At 44.6% G+C, this 15,334-nt stretch overlaps 1 protein-coding gene across 1 annotated transcript; it reads left to right on the forward strand.

The window, feature by feature from the left end:
* The first annotated feature begins 290 nt into the window (after positions 1–290).
* Positions 291–14,951, forward strand: LOC132972015 (oocyte zinc finger protein XlCOF6-like). Its single transcript, XM_061034873.1, has 2 exons — positions 291–634; positions 10,431–14,951. The coding sequence occupies exons 1-2, from the start codon at positions 469–471 to the stop codon at positions 12,335–12,337; spliced, it is 2,073 nt and encodes a 690-aa protein (XP_060890856.1). The 5' UTR covers positions 291–468; the 3' UTR covers positions 12,338–14,951.
* The last annotated feature ends 383 nt before the right edge of the window (positions 14,952–15,334 follow it).

The following is a 15,334-nucleotide window of genomic DNA, read 5'->3' on the forward strand; positions in this document are numbered from 1 at the left end:
AGTTATTTAAAGGTCATCAGTAAACACCCTGATGGTCTGTGTCACTGTGGAAAGGAGGAAACAGTCCGTCATGTTGTCTTTGTGTTAAATATAGGAATGAAAGAAGTCAGTTATTCAGGGAGTTATCTGACCTGGGACTCTTATCTTTCTCCTTTAAGTCTATATTTTCTATACAAACTTCTTAGATTCTTACATGCTACTGGCCTGTATCATAAGATATGAATGAAGTACAAACTGCTGGACTGTGGAGGGCAGCATTACACTCTACAGTGTACAGCCTGCCGGAAATTCAGAGTAGAAGAAGACGAAGAAGAAGATGGAGGACCGGGTTCAGCGTCTCTTGTGAGCTCTGTCTGCTTGTCCCACTTTTACAAATACTTTACCATCCAACTCAATTCTATCTGATCGTATGAATCTCTAATACACCACACCGACGCTTTAACCATAAAGTGCTCCGGAAACTGCAGCATGACGACGGAAAAGAACCTCTCTTCAGCCTGCAGTAGCTCGGAGATTGACGACCACGATGATGTTAAGATGGAGGTCTGTACCGAGAGCTACAGAAGAAAAGACCCTTTCTCACCAGCGAAGAACCCACCAGCAACTAAAAAGAAGGACACTGGCTCAGAGGAAGGTAGGGAAGGAATGAACGACGTCCTGAACGCAATAAAACAGCTAACTGTAAAAGTGGACGCGCTAGGTACACATAGGGTTGCCACCTTCCAAGCAGAGAAATAAAGGACACCCCGCAGCGGGGTGCAACTCAGCAGGGGCCTGACCACCTGCCCAACGGTGGGGTGGGGCACCAGTTGTGGTGAATCATGATTTAAAACGTTGTTTTAATGAAGTATTAAGAGTCATACTTCAAGTTTTAAGTGCTTTAGTAACACCTTTACACACAAAAACAAACACAAAACTTAAGTGTAAAGGCAGATACAGTAATGTATGCACAATTAAATGCACCTAACACGACTTCAGCAGATGCTTACTACTAGCTAGGCCTATTTAATTTACAATTTAACTTAATCTTCAAATAAAGTTATTAACTTAACATTAATTCATTAACAGAGTATTATTGAAGTGCTTTTGACACTGCTGTAACATAGAGGGGCGCAGTAAGATGACAGACTTTTAATTAAATCAACAGTACGAATTTAATATAATTTTTATTCATTTATTCTGTCCTTCTGTCTGTCGTTTTTGTTGTTTTCTCATGAAATCATGAATGATACTATTAATATGGTTTTGAACTATTTTCTTATTGTATTAATTAAGTGTCTATTGTCGATATATTTTTGTTGTATTGATGATATCTCGCCCAGGCCATAGTGTGAATACAGATTTGGCTAAAATAAATGTCATCATCTTGTTTTATGTACTGAAAAATGTTCACACTATCCAAACTATACTGGAATAACCTATCTATCAACATTGGAGAAAATATGTTAAGTAGGCCTACAATAGTTTCCTTTACATTATATTCATTTTCACTGACACTGTCAAGCCAGGCATTACTTTCTACTCACGTCTGTATTTCTGCATCCGTTTACGTTTCAACGGGTATCAGAGACACCTGCAGACATGTTTCCTTCTGACTCCTATGACTTTCTCTCACCCAATCACTAAAGAGCTCTCATTGCTCATGCCAAAAAAGAACCAAACAAACGGACGCTCTGAGGAGGCGGGAACTAGCCGGCTGAATGCGGGCGGAATGATGCTGAGTTCAAGGGTGGCAACCCTAGGTACACAGATACAGCAAGACTCAGTTATGCTAGCTAACATAGCTAAAGCAGTTGAGTTCAATGCGGCACAAATAAAGGACTACAAAGTCCAGCTTCAGACCAGAAGCCGAAAAGTGTCAACTTTAAAAGGTGAACAATGCAGAGTTCATGGAAAGAGTCCTGGAACTCACTGCTGTCAAGTCAGCCCGTGTTTGATTTTTGCTGCATATTTATCAGCACCTTTACGGTAAACAAGAAGAGAGTCTGTGGACCCATGTGACACTGGATTGAAAGTAAACACTTCAAAATAAAAGCCCGGCAAAAGAATAGAATAGTATAGAATAGATGTTTATTGCCATTTGCACAGGTACAGGACAGTACAGGTACATCGGAATTTTTGTGCGTTTCTCCCTGAGTCAGCTTCTACAAAAAAGTTATATAAGTAAATATAAAATAGGATAGCATTATAAAGAAAAAAAATAGTAGAAAAATAAAAAAGTTGTAGTAACAGCTAAGTAAATTCAAATAAACTGGACAGAAGCTACACTGTATTAAGCAAATACAAATACAAAAATTTACAAAGGGAAACACTACAATGAAATTAATATATTAAAATTAAAATATGTTTTCTTGTCCCTCAACTTCTTTTTTCTTTCTTCTTTTTTAAGGTTAATATAGAACACTTGTATTGCACTGTGAGGTGGTCAGCTGTCCATTTAGTCTGTGAGGTGTGGGGTGAAGTACTTCCTTCCCATCTTAATGTCCTGTGCTACAAGTCTCACAGCAGCAGGGAAAAAGCTGTTGTGGTAGCGGGCCTTGTGGGTGGAGATGCTCTCTAGCCTGTGGTGTCGCAGGTTATAGCCCGAGTTCTTCCACCTGAACAGAGCATGAGCTGGGTGCTGTTTGTCCCTGAGGATGCTCTGTGCTTTTCCCCTGCAGCGAGGTTGGAGCCAATGATTCTCTCTGAGGGGCTGACGTTTAAATCCAGTCTTCTTCAGGAGCCTGATGAAGAGCCGCTGCTTTGCTTTCTTCACTGTTTTAGCAGTGTTTTGGGCCCAGCTCAGGTTTTCTGCGATGTGAAGACCAAGGAACTTGTAGCTGTCAGCCCGCTCCACCACAGTCCCCTTGATGGCGAGAGACTGCAGAGGGGGGGGGGGGCTGGGGGGGGGGGCTGGTGGGGGCTTTCCTCCTGAAGGCAGCAGCCCTGGGGAGTTCCTGTGCTGACTGTTAGCTCAGCAGAGACCTTTTTTCCCCCACCTATGGTTTGTCTATGAGGAAGTCCAGGATCCAGTTGCAGATGGGTGTAGGGACTCCAAGTTCTGCCAGCTTCCCAGTCAGCTTCATTGGCCTAATGGTGTTAAAGGCGGAGCTGTAATCCAAAAAGAGGAGGCGTGCGTATGTGTTGTTAGTGTCCAGATGTTCCAGTGTGGAGTGGAGTGGAGTGCCAGGACCACCGCATCGTCCACTGATCTGTTGGTGCGGTAAGCAAACTGTAGGGGGTCTACGGTGTCTGGAACCACAGAGTTGATGGAATGTAGAACCAGCTTCTCTAGACACTTCATGGCCACCGGCGTGAGTGCCAATGGCCTGAAGTCATTGTGGTTGTGTGTGGTTTCCTCAGGGACCGGAACTATGACAGATGATTTAAAGGTGCGTGGGACGGTTTCCTGCATGAGAGAGGTGTTGAAGATGTCTGTGTACACCTCTGCCAATTGTTCAGCACAGGCTTTTAGGACTCTTGGTGCCCCCCCATCAGGTCCTGCAGCCTTGTGGGGGTTCACCTTCTTCAGAGCCCGAAGGACCTGTATGCGTTTTACTTGTAGTGCGGTCTCCTCTGGGTTATGGGGGGGACTTTATAGGGGTGTCGCTGTTCTTGTCTGTCGAATCTGCCATAGAGACTGTTCAGTGTGTCTGGTAGGATGGAGTCACAAACTTTGACTCTGTCACATGTCTGCATTGAACCAGGGCTTTTGATTAGGAAACACACGAATGGTCCGGGAGGGAATACAAACAGAGGTGCACCAATCTATATAGCTGCTTACGGTGTCTGTGTACTCATCAATGTTTGTTGTGGCTTCCTTAAAAATATTCATGTCTGTGGCCTCTAAGCAGCCCTGTAGTTCTGCCAGTGCACTGTCAGTCCACATCTTCACAGTTCTGACTGTGACTGGGTTTGCTTTCAGCTTTGTGGTGTAAGTAGGCCGTAGCAAGACTGCTAGGTGGTCAGACTTTTGGTGCACTTTACGGTAATAAACTCCATGTCTTCAAACTGCGATATTACCGTGTTGTTGGTGCTCCAGGACTTTTTGAATCGCTGCCCCTCCCCCGCGGGTCTTGCAGCAGTCCGCAGCCTCTGAAGAGCCCACTGGACTTAAAAATATGTCTTCCTTACATGCACTCTGTGAGTAGTTACACACAGTAAGATTTTATTTTCCCATAGTCTACTGCACAGCTCCTACATTGAACTTTTTTGTACAATTTGTGTTTTTTATTTTTTATATTTAACATTTTTAAATTCTATTTTATATATTGTAATAGCTTCTTATACTGTATTATTTAAGTTGTTGCTATCCATCCATACATCCATTTTCTTCCACTTATCCGAGGTCGGGTTGTGGTGGTAGCTGGCGCAGTAAGTCAACCCAGACTTCCCTCTCCCCAGCAACGTTTTCCAGCTCCTCCTGGGGGATTCCGAGGCATTCCCAGGCTAGACAGGATATATAATCCCTCCAGCGCATTCTGGATCTGCCCCGGGGTCTCCTCCTAGTTGGTCGTGCCTGGAAAACCTCTAAAGGGAGGCATCCTTAAAAGGTGCCCAAACCACCTCAACTGGCTCCTTTCGATGCGGAGGAGCAGCGGCTCTACTCTGAGCTTCCCCCGAATATCCGAGCTACTCACCCTATTGCTAAGGCTGAGCCCAGCCACCCTCCGGAGGAAGCTCATTTTGGCCGCTTGTATCCGCGATCTCATTCTTTCGGTCACTACCCATAGCTCATGACCATAGGTGAGGGTTGGAATGTAGATCGACCGGTAAATCGAGAGCTTTGCCTTCAGGCTCAGCTCCCTCTTCGCCACAACGGTCCAGCACAATGCCTCCATTACTGCTGATGCCGAGCCAATCCGTCTGTCAATCTCACGCTCCATCCTACCCTCACTCGTGAATAAGACCCGGAGATACTTGAACTCCTCCACTTGGGGCAAGGACTCACTCCCCACCCGGAGAGAGCAATCCACCTTTTTCTGGCAGAGAACCATGGCCTCAGACTTGGAGGTGCAAACCCTCATCCCAGCCGCTTCGCACCCGGCTGCAAACCGCCCCAATGCCTGCTGGAGGTCCCAGCATGAGGAAGCCAACAAAACCACGTCATCTGCAAAAAGCAGAGACGAGATTTTGAGGTCCCCAAACTGGAAACACTCCTCCCCCCGGCTGCTCCTTGAGATCCTGTCCATGAAGATCACAAACAGGACTGGTGACAAGGGGCAACCCTGGTGGAGGCCAACACGCACTGGGAACGTGTCTGACTTTGTGCCAAGGATGAGGACACAGCTCCCACTTTGGTCATACAGGGACCGGATGGCTCGTACCATATTCCCGCAGTACCCCCCACATGATCCCCCCCCCGCCTTCTCCAAATCCACAAAACACATGTAGACTGGATGAGCAAATTCCTATGATCCCCCAAGAAGCCCTGCGAGGGTAAAGAGCTGGTCCACTGTCCCACAGTCGGAACCCACATTGTCAGAGGGTCGACAATCAGCCGGAGCCTCCTTTCCAGCACCCTAGAGTAAGCTTTCCCCGGAAGGCTGAGAAGTGTGATACCCCGATAATTGGAGCACACCCTCCGTCCCCCTTTTTGAAAATGGGAACCACCACACCGGTCTGTCACTCAACAGGTACTGTCCCAGATTTCCATGCAACACTGAAAAGGCGTACCAGCCAAGACAGCCCAACAATGTCCAGAGTCTTTAGCATCTCATCCACACCTGGCACCTTGCCACTGAGGAGCTTTCTAACTGCCTCAGTGACCTCTGCCAAGGTTAGTGGTAAGGCTTCCCCTGAATCTTCAGACTGCCTCCTCTTCAGAGGACGTGTTGTCTGGGTTCAGGAGTTCCTCAAAGTATTCCTTCCACCGCCCAACAATGTCCCCAGTTTGGGTCAGCAGTTCTCCACCCTGCTGATAACAGTCTGGAGAAAGCCCTGCTTTCTCTTCCTGAGCCGTCGGACGGTTTGCCAGAACCTCCTTGAGGCCAACCAAAAGTCCTTCTCCAAAGCCTCCCGAACTCCTCCCACACCCAGGTTTTTGCTTCCGCAACCACTGAAGCCACAGCCCTCCGAGCCACCCGATATCTGTCAGCTGCTTCCAGAGACCCCTGGGATAACCAAGCCCGAAAGGCCTCCTTCTTCAGCCTGACGGCTTCCTTCACCACTGGTGTCCACCAGCGGGTTCTAAGCTTGCTGCCACGACAGGCACCGACGGTCTTCTGGCCGCAACTCCTAGCCACAGCTTCTACAATGGAGGCTTTGAACATGGACCACTCGGACTCCATGTCCCCAACCTCCCCCGGGATGAGGGAGAAGTTCTTCCGGAGGTGGGAGTTGAAGACCCCACGGACAGGGGCCTCTGCCAGACGTTCCCAGTTCACCCGCACTACACATTTGGGTTTGCCAGGTCTGTCCGGCAGCCTTCCCTGCCATCTGATCCAACTCACCACCAGGTGGTGATCAGTTGACAGCTCTGCTCCTCTCTTCACCCGAGTGTCCAAAACATACGGCCGCAAATCTGACAAAGCAACTACAAAGTCAATCCTCGATCTTTGGCCTAGGGTGCTCTGATACCAGGTACACTTACGAACATCCCTATGTTCGAACATGGTGTTTGTAATGGCCAATCCATGACTAGCACAGAAGTCCAACAACAAAACACCACTCGGGTTCACATCGGGAAGGCCGTTCCTCCCAATCACTCCCCTCCAGGTGTCCCTGTCGTTGCCCACGTGAGCGTTGAAGTCCCCCAGTAGAACTACAGAGTCCCCAGGCCGAACCCCTTCCAGGACCCCACCGAAAGACTCCAAGAAGGCTGTGTACTCTGAGCTGCTGTTAGGTGCATATGCACATACAACAGTCAGAGCCTTCCTCTCTGCAACCTGAAGTCGCAGAGAGGCGACCCTCTCGTTCACCGGGGAAAACCCCAACACAGCGGCGCTCAGCCGGGGGCTTGTGAGTATCCCCACACCCGCCTGGAGTCTCTCATCCTGGGCAACTCCAGAAAAAGAGAGAGTCCAGCCCCTCTCCAGGAGTTTGGTTCCAGAACCGACGCTGTGCGTAGAGGCAAGCCCAACTATGTCTAGCTGGTAGCGCTCCACCTTCCGCACCAGCTCCGGCTCCTTCCCTGCCAGAGAGGTGACATTCCACGTCCCTAGAGCCAGTCTGCGCTGCCGGGAATCAGAATGTCCAGGCCTCCGCCTACGCCTGCCACCCGGCTCTGCATGCACCCTTCCCCCATGCCTCTCCCTGTGGGTGGTGGGCCTACAGGGCGGCGGCTCCATGTGGTTGTTTCGGGCTGAGCCCGACTGGGCCCCATGGAGGAAAGCCCAGCCACCAGACGCTCGCCTTCGAGCTCCCCCCTGGGTCTGGCTCCTGGATGGTGCCCCGGTTTCCCTCTTCCGGGCGAGGTGGCTTGCTTCAAAGTATGCCGCTTCATAGGGGTACTGGTTAAACCGCTCTTAGTCTAGCCCCTCCCCTGGGACCACTTTGCTTTGGGAGACCCTACCAGGGGCTAGTGCCCCCGACAACACAGCTCCCGGGTTCACTGTGACACGCAAACTCCTCCACCACGTCCTCTTGGAGGAGTTGTTGCTAGTTCTGCTTTATTTCCCTGTTAATTGTTTAGCACCAATACACCAAGTCAAATTCCTTGTATGTGTAAATGTACTTGGCAATAAACCCCCGATTCTGATTCTGATTCTGAAGAGCGTGTAGCCTGCCGGTGTTATGGCTTCATCAGGAGTCCTGTCTCCGAGCCACGTTCCACAGAAACACAGCACAGAGCAGTCCTGAGTGTACCTCTGTGTAGCCATCCTACTGAGAAGGTCGTCCACTTTATTTCCAAGAGACTGGACGTTGGTGAGAATTATAACCGGAGGGTTAGCCTACTCTTGCTAACCAGGTGTCGGAGTCTTCGCTCAGCGCCTCCCTGCCTGCCTCGCCTCCGTGTCGGTCTTAGGGTGCCAGGCAAACCCCCGGATGAGGCCTGGCCCTGCGTTGTTCCGGCATGAAGGTGTAGCTCCGGGAAGGAGTCGAGCAGTTTGGCGTTAAAATGTCCTTTGTGACTCATCTCACAAAGCTGTATCAGTGTCCCCCGATCATACTTGACACTACCCCTAACGTACCGCACATTAAACGAAAGAAAAGAAAACAATAACACGAAAACTACGTAAAAATTGACTTGGAGAGCTCCGCTATGTCGTCCACAGGGGAGCGCCAGACTAGATCGATAGTTATTTGGGTAGATAGAATGCAATGTGGTTTTCCGTGTTTTAAATTGCACATAAAATCAATGTCTTGATAGGTTTGCAAATAATTTCAGTAACATATGAAGACATTGCTTTTATGTGGAATTTAATACAGGTGAAATGACATTGCTATCTATCTATCTAGTCTTTTTATTAAGTCTTTTATAGCCGGGCTTTTATTTTGAAAAAAGTGTTTGTAAAGATTTGCCTTTAGCTCAAAACAACTTTGAGATTTAAATTCTCTCGTCCTTTTTGCACTACATGAGAGATCCGTTGTTAAAAAAAGTAACTAAGTAACTTTTACTTCTTCTTTTACTTACATTTGAAACGAGCTACTTTTGACTTTGTCTTGAGTCCATTTTTAATCTGCTACTTTGACTTGTACTTAAGTCAAATGTCATCAAAGTAACAGTACTTTGACTTGAGTAGAATATTTGAGTCCTCTTTCCACCTCTGGCTTTTCATTTGTATCTTTGTGACACAAACTTAAGGCCAATCTCTGCATAAGTCAGGGCCAGACTCAAAGAATGTTTGTTAAACTTGCGGCACGTCATGTTACTTAACTCAACATCAGATGGATCTATGCGGGTCAGAGGGTTCTGTTGACAGAGGGGACAACAAGTGAAAGACAGGAAGTCAACTTTCACCCAGGTAAAAGCCAGACAACTTGTGAAGGATGTCCATCTTTCCTTCATTGATCTCATCCACTGTGACTGACACTGCTTCTGCTCAGAGAGTTACTACTCATTTCATAGCTGTAGAAGCATTTCAAAGTGAGATAAAAAAAAATCCTAGAAACCAAGGTAGAAAGCTGAGGAGGTTCCTGTGGGGCTGATAGTCTCTAAATTAATTTGAAAACACACTGTTTCAACCTCATTGACAGCGCAGTGCGCCAGCTTCACTGTAGCTCAGCTCGCCCAACAGCAATCTCTCTCCCAACTATCGTAACAGATAATCCATTAATCTTCTTCATCAGAATTAAAATGACATCATCCATAGCAAAAAGTACACAAGGCAGGATAGACATTCAGCATGAACTTATCATGCTTTTCTTGAGCATGTCAATTAAAACATTAAAAGTAGGGCTGTAAATGTTAACGAGTTAATCACAGTGAGATTAAGTCTGAAATGAATGCTTTTTTTTAATGACAGTAGCTGCAGTGATGGAAAAGAACAGTGAAGTAATATCCCTCCTGTGACATCAAACATTTAACTTTTTGTTGATATATTTATGGGCTTTTGTTGGCCTTTATTTTAGAGATAGGACAGAATCAGAAACCAAGGACGGAGAATGGGAAATGACTTGTGGGAAAGGAGCCACAGGTCAGATTTGAACCCGGTCTGCCCGCTCTCCAGGACTTAATGATGATGAGGAAAAACCTCAGTCCTCACAGCCTTAGGCTACAGATGCCCTCACTGTTTTTTTTTTACACAACCTCTTCGGCTGGTTTCATTTACTTTAACTTTTTTTAACAAGTTCCTTTTTTGGTGGTTAAGTTAAAGCCCTAATATGTAACTTTCCACCTGTAGTTTATGTTATTTCAAAGTCGATCTAAGAGGGCAACCGTTTTCAGCGGAGAGAATGGTATCTCTCCAATGTCTGCAGATCGGCTCGCTGGCCTGAATACCACACATGTAACTTTCGACCACTCTCGCGAAGAGTACGTACCGCTTTACAGCACTACTGCATTCAGCAAAAGTTTTGAGTCGACATGGTTCTTTATCTTCTCATGCCATCTGTGTCAGCTTCCTCACCCTCTGCTTGTCAACAAATGCACGTTGTTTCAGAGGTGTTAGTTGTAGGGGTAGTTTTACGACAATGCAGTTGCAGTCAGAGACTTGCTGTTAGCGCCAAAGAGCACCAAAAAGGATAAGTTACATATTCTGGCTTTAATATAGTATCTTCAGTCTACCACAAATTCCTTATTTTCTTTAAAAAATAAAGGTAGGTGTGTATCCAAAAAGGAACTAAAGTAACCTAAGCTAAAGAGAAAATTACAAAATAAGAGCATTACAAACTTTTTTTAAATTCAAAATAAGTGAATTCCAAACAAACTAAAATGTGATCAATTCCAATTAATTGGAATTCTATTCTAACTCGATCTTCAGCCATTAAAAATGAAATCATTTGACAGGTTTTATAAATATTAAATATCAGTCTAAGTAACGTTAATGTTTGTTTACTGTGTCCTGCAGATGTCCAGCAGCTGTTGGTGAGTAAAGAAGAGCTTCCACCTGAGCAGCAGGAGTGGAGCCACATTCTGGACCAGGAGGACACTAAGCCCCAACACATTAAAGAAGAACATGAGGAACTGTGGAGCAGTCAGGAGGAAGAACAGCTTGGAGGACTGGAGGAGGCTGATACCACCAAGTTCCCCTTCACTCCTGTCTGTGTGAAGAGTGAAGATGATGAAGAGAAACCTCAGTCCTCACAGCTTCATCAGAGACAAACTGAACAGATGGAAACAGGAGTTGATGGAGAGGACTGTGGAGGAGCAGAACCAGAGTGGGACTCAGATCCAGAGAGATGTTTACAACCAGAGATTGAGGTCAAGATTGAAGACTCTGATGAACCTGAGAATGACAGTGATGATTGGCAAGAGACAAGAGAAGATCTGTCAGAATTAAACTTGGAAAATAAGAAACTGACTGGTAAGAGACCACATAGGTGCTCGGCGTGTGGTAAAAGATTTAACCGAAAAGAGCATCTGACCAGACACATGTTAGTTCATTCAGGAGAGAAACCCTTCAGCTGCCTTGAGTGCAGAAAAAGATTTAACCGAAAACAGCATCTAACCAGACACATATTAGTTCATACAGGAGAAAAACCCTTCAGCTGCTCTCAGTGTCAGACAAGATTTACCGATAAGTCTACTTTGAGATATCACATGGAAAATCACAGAGGGGAGAAACCTGTCAGTTGCTCTATTTGCAGTGAAGTATTCCAACAAAAAGGAGCCCTTACCCAACACATGTTAGTTCATAAAGGAGAGAAAGTCTTCCGCTGCCTTGAGTGCGGAAAGAGATTTAAACAAAAAGGGTCTCTGACCAGACACATGTTAGTTCACACTGGAGAAAAACCTTTCAGCTGCTCTCAATGTGAGAAAAGATTCACTGATAGGTCTAGTTTGAAGTATCACATGGCAACTCACAGAGGGGAGAAACCATTCAGCTGTCTTGAGTGTGGTAAAAGATTTTACCTGCAAGTAAATATGACTACACACATGATTACTCATACAGGAGAAAAACCCTTCAGTTGCTCTGAGTGTGGTAAAAGTTTTAACCAAAAAGGCCATCTGACCACACACATGTTAGTTCATACAGGAGAGAGACCCTTCAGTTGTCCTGAGTGTGGTAAAAGATTTAACCGAAAAGAGCATCTGACCACACACATGATGATTCACACAGGAGAGAAACCCTTCAGCTGCTCTATTTGCACTAAAGCATTTCAACAAAAACGAGCCCTAACCCAACACATGTTGGTTCACACTGGAGAAAAACGCTACAGCTGCTCTCAGTGTGAGAAAACATTTACCCATAAGGCCAGTCTGACATATCACATGAAATATCACAGAGGGGAAAAACCCTTCAGTTGCCTTGAGTGTGGTAAAAGATTTTACCTGCAAGGAAATCTGACTATACACATGATTACTCATACGGGAGAAAAACCCTTCAGTTGCTCTGAGTGTGGTAAAAGATTTAACAGAAAAGAGCATCTGACCACACACATGATGATTCACACAGGAGAGAAACCCTTCAGCTGCTCTATTTGCAGTAAAGCATTTCAACAAAAACGAGCCCTAACCCAACACATGTTAGTTCACACTGGAGAAAAAGCCTTCAGCTGCTCTGAGTGTGAGAAAAAATTTACCCATAAGGCCAGTCTGACAAATCACATGGCCAATCACAGTGGGGAGAATCTCTTCAGCTGCCTTGAGTGTGGTAAAACATTTGACCTGCAAGGAAATCTGACTCGACACATGATTACTCATACTGGAGAAAAACCCTTCAGCTGCTCTGAATGTGGAATACGATTTGGAAGAAAGGGGAATCTGAAGAGACACAATAAAGTTCACACAAGGGAGAAAACAAAAAAAGTCTAATCTGACACCTTACATGCACCCCACTTTGGTAGGCTGCCCAGGTATCTTTTCTGCCTTTACCTTCAGCATTGAAAACAAACTAGTAGATAATTGATCGCCGTCGCTTTGTACCCCTTGCATTAGGGATGTAAAAAATTAATCGTGAAATCTTGAAAAAGTGATTCAAATGTGTCAAGATTCACATCGCTACTTTGAAAACTGAACCACAATAATACGGTGAGCGTCAGCAGCTGCAGAGCAGAGGCGGTTGGCAGCTAGAGAGGAAGAATATGACTTTGAGGATGCACCACCGTCTTTTAAATCGGAGGTGTGGAAACGTTTTGGATTCCCCAAGACAGAAAATGAAAGAGGTGAGAAGATAACAGACGAGACAAAAACTATGTGCAAATATTGCAAGAAGACAGGGAACTGCACAAATAGCATAACCAGATGATGATGATGCAGCATTTAATCGACACCACAATAAGAAGCTGCCATCACCTCCCCTTGTTGAGAGAAAACAAACATTAACAGGCCATACCACACTGAAAAGCGGGTTAGCGGCCCATAAAGGAATCTTTTTCAGTCATCATTTTTCTACAGTCTCATTTTGTACAATAAATCGTGAGAGAATCATATCGTGCACCCAGTATCGTGAATCATATCGTATTGTGAGTTTAGTCCCTCCAGGATTTTGTGGACTTTTTGGGGGATTGTTGCAGCCTAAAATGCCTGATTTTGCAGCAGCTTTTCAAAAAAATTGCAAGGCAAGTTGCAATGTTTTTAGACGTTTTTTTGCAATTAAATAGCGGCGGGAAGCGAAAATTGCAACACTAGTTGCTATTTTTTAATATTTAAAAAAAAAAAGGAGACTTTTTATTATTTTCTTACACAGGCTTTAATGTGATTGAGTGATGCCTATATTTTTAACCTGAGCAGAGCCATTCGCTTTGTGAAGTTACATATTCCTCTGCCTCACTCAGTGACGTCTCTCTCTCTTTCTCTCTCTCTCTCTCTCACACACAAACACACACCCTCTTCATCTGATTTTATTACACATCCAAATTAATATTTTGCCTTAAAGTTTTAAAACACATTTTATGACTGTGTATTCCTAACTACTTAAATTAATACACACACACACACACACACACACACCATTTGTTTGACAATCAGACAAGCTCTATCCATGCTTATTTATTGAACTCACCTTTCAGCACTTCAATCTGGATGCAGCAGCCTCTGTCACTGTGATTTGTCTTGTATGTTGTCAGTGCATTTCAGTCATTCTCCTGGTGTGTTTTGTGGTAGATCAATGACTTTCCACCACAACGTTGCACAGGGTGCAAAAAAGTTTACCACTGCTTCCATGCGGAACATCGGGGAATTGCCTTGCACGGTCCTTAGCTGTAGTTTTTGTAGGTAAATGTGCGACGTTTGTGTCGGACATGTCTCCACAAAAAATGTCTCATCCAAGGGAAAACAGGAAAAAGTTACAGAACCACTGCCTTCAGAGGACATGGGCAGAAGAAAATAAGAATACCTTCTTATGATCACAGGAAATGTTTCTTGGTTTCTGGTGTGCACCTGAAACAATTTATTTCTGCCAACTTCCCCTTAGGGGCTCCGCTTCTTTATGAAGTAAAGAAATCAAAATCTCCAACATGAGAATAAAGGGGAGGTCTGAGCAGACTTTGCCAATGACTTTCCTTAAAACATCTGGTGCTGAACCATCTTGTTCAGTTGTCTTTTTGTTCATGTTCTTCTTGGTTTTCAGTCTCTTGTTTGTCTCCATTCTGTCTTATGTCTAATGTCTTGTCATTTTGTCTTTTACGGATGAGCTCTCCTTTTCTCTATGTTTGACCTACTGATTCTTCTTCTCTAAACCGTTATCTCCTGTCTACTTTTATTGTGTCCTGTCTAAGTTTATTTTGATAGAACCAAACCAATGAGATCCATCCGAGCCTTCACTATCAGTTTTGATGCAGCGAACCAAAACTCTTGTCTGTCAGAAACAGTGACAATACCAACTTATTTAATGATATTATTGATGACGATAATGATGATGATGATGACGATGGTTTTGCCTCTGTGCATTGGCTGTCAGCACCTTTGTGTCCCATCAGACTTAAAGCTGGTTGTTTGCACTTACTGACGTTGTTTTCTCCTTTCTAGATCATGGCTTGTGTTGTACTTACTCTCTGATGTGTATGTATGTATGTATGTATGGACTACTGGACTGCTAGTGAGTCCTCAGTATTAACAGCCACATGAGAAGTCATACAGGAGAGATATCAGACCACAGTTTGTCCAGAGAAGCAACAAAGTGTTGAACCATTTAATATCTTTCATGTCATTTCTTTTTTTTACATAATGAAATGGAAAGCAGTATTGATAAATATTGCTGTCAAGAATTCTAACTGTACCCATCCCTAGATTTAAAACTCCTGTGCAATGGTAAAAGTGATCCAAAAGAATCCAAGTTATCAACATCACTAATAAGTATGTATTGACTAACAGATGCATAACTGCAGTTATAAAGGGATATAAGACAATTCTATTGACATAACCTGTTTCTACTTTTGACATCGATGTTTTGTTGGAAATAAATAATAAATGGTATATGGGAAAAACACTTCAATGGTGTGTATATTTGTTCTGTTATCATTTCTCTCTTTGGCTTCCCTTTTCCCTGCTTCACTGCTTTTTATACATTTTCTGCTAAGAGGAAAATGATTCTTCAGTTGGTCTTGGCGCTATCCAATTCCCACGGTAACCTGACTCGTCATGAATCTTAAAACTTTTCTTATTTGCAATAAAAGTAACTGCTTTAATTTATTAATATTTCAACTACAAGCAGACTTGTTGAATTATTTCATGAAAAAAAGTGGACCCAGGATGCGACAGTTGGTGGAATACCGAGTTAATGTGGGCTTCACTTCCTGACTCCTGAAGACTCCTGGCCATGATAAGTCATGCAACGTCAGTGTGGCCTTAGGTCCCCTGCTCTTTAAACCC

The sequence above is a fragment of the Labrus mixtus genome, chromosome 3 (assembly GCF_963584025.1).
Source record: "Labrus mixtus chromosome 3, fLabMix1.1, whole genome shotgun sequence".
NCBI classification, from domain to species: Eukaryota; Metazoa; Chordata; class Actinopteri; order Labriformes; family Labridae; genus Labrus; species Labrus mixtus.

Excerpts from the sequence above, each read along its gene's own strand:
- LOC132972015 (XM_061034873.1), top strand. The coding sequence starts at position 469 with ATGACGACGGAAAAGAACCTCTCTTCAGCCTGCAGTAGCTCGGAGATT. Across the intron at positions 635-10,430 it reads GGACACTGGCTCAGAGGAAG|ATGTCCAGCAGCTGTTGGTG; the intron begins GTAGGGAAGGAA and ends TGTGTCCTGCAG.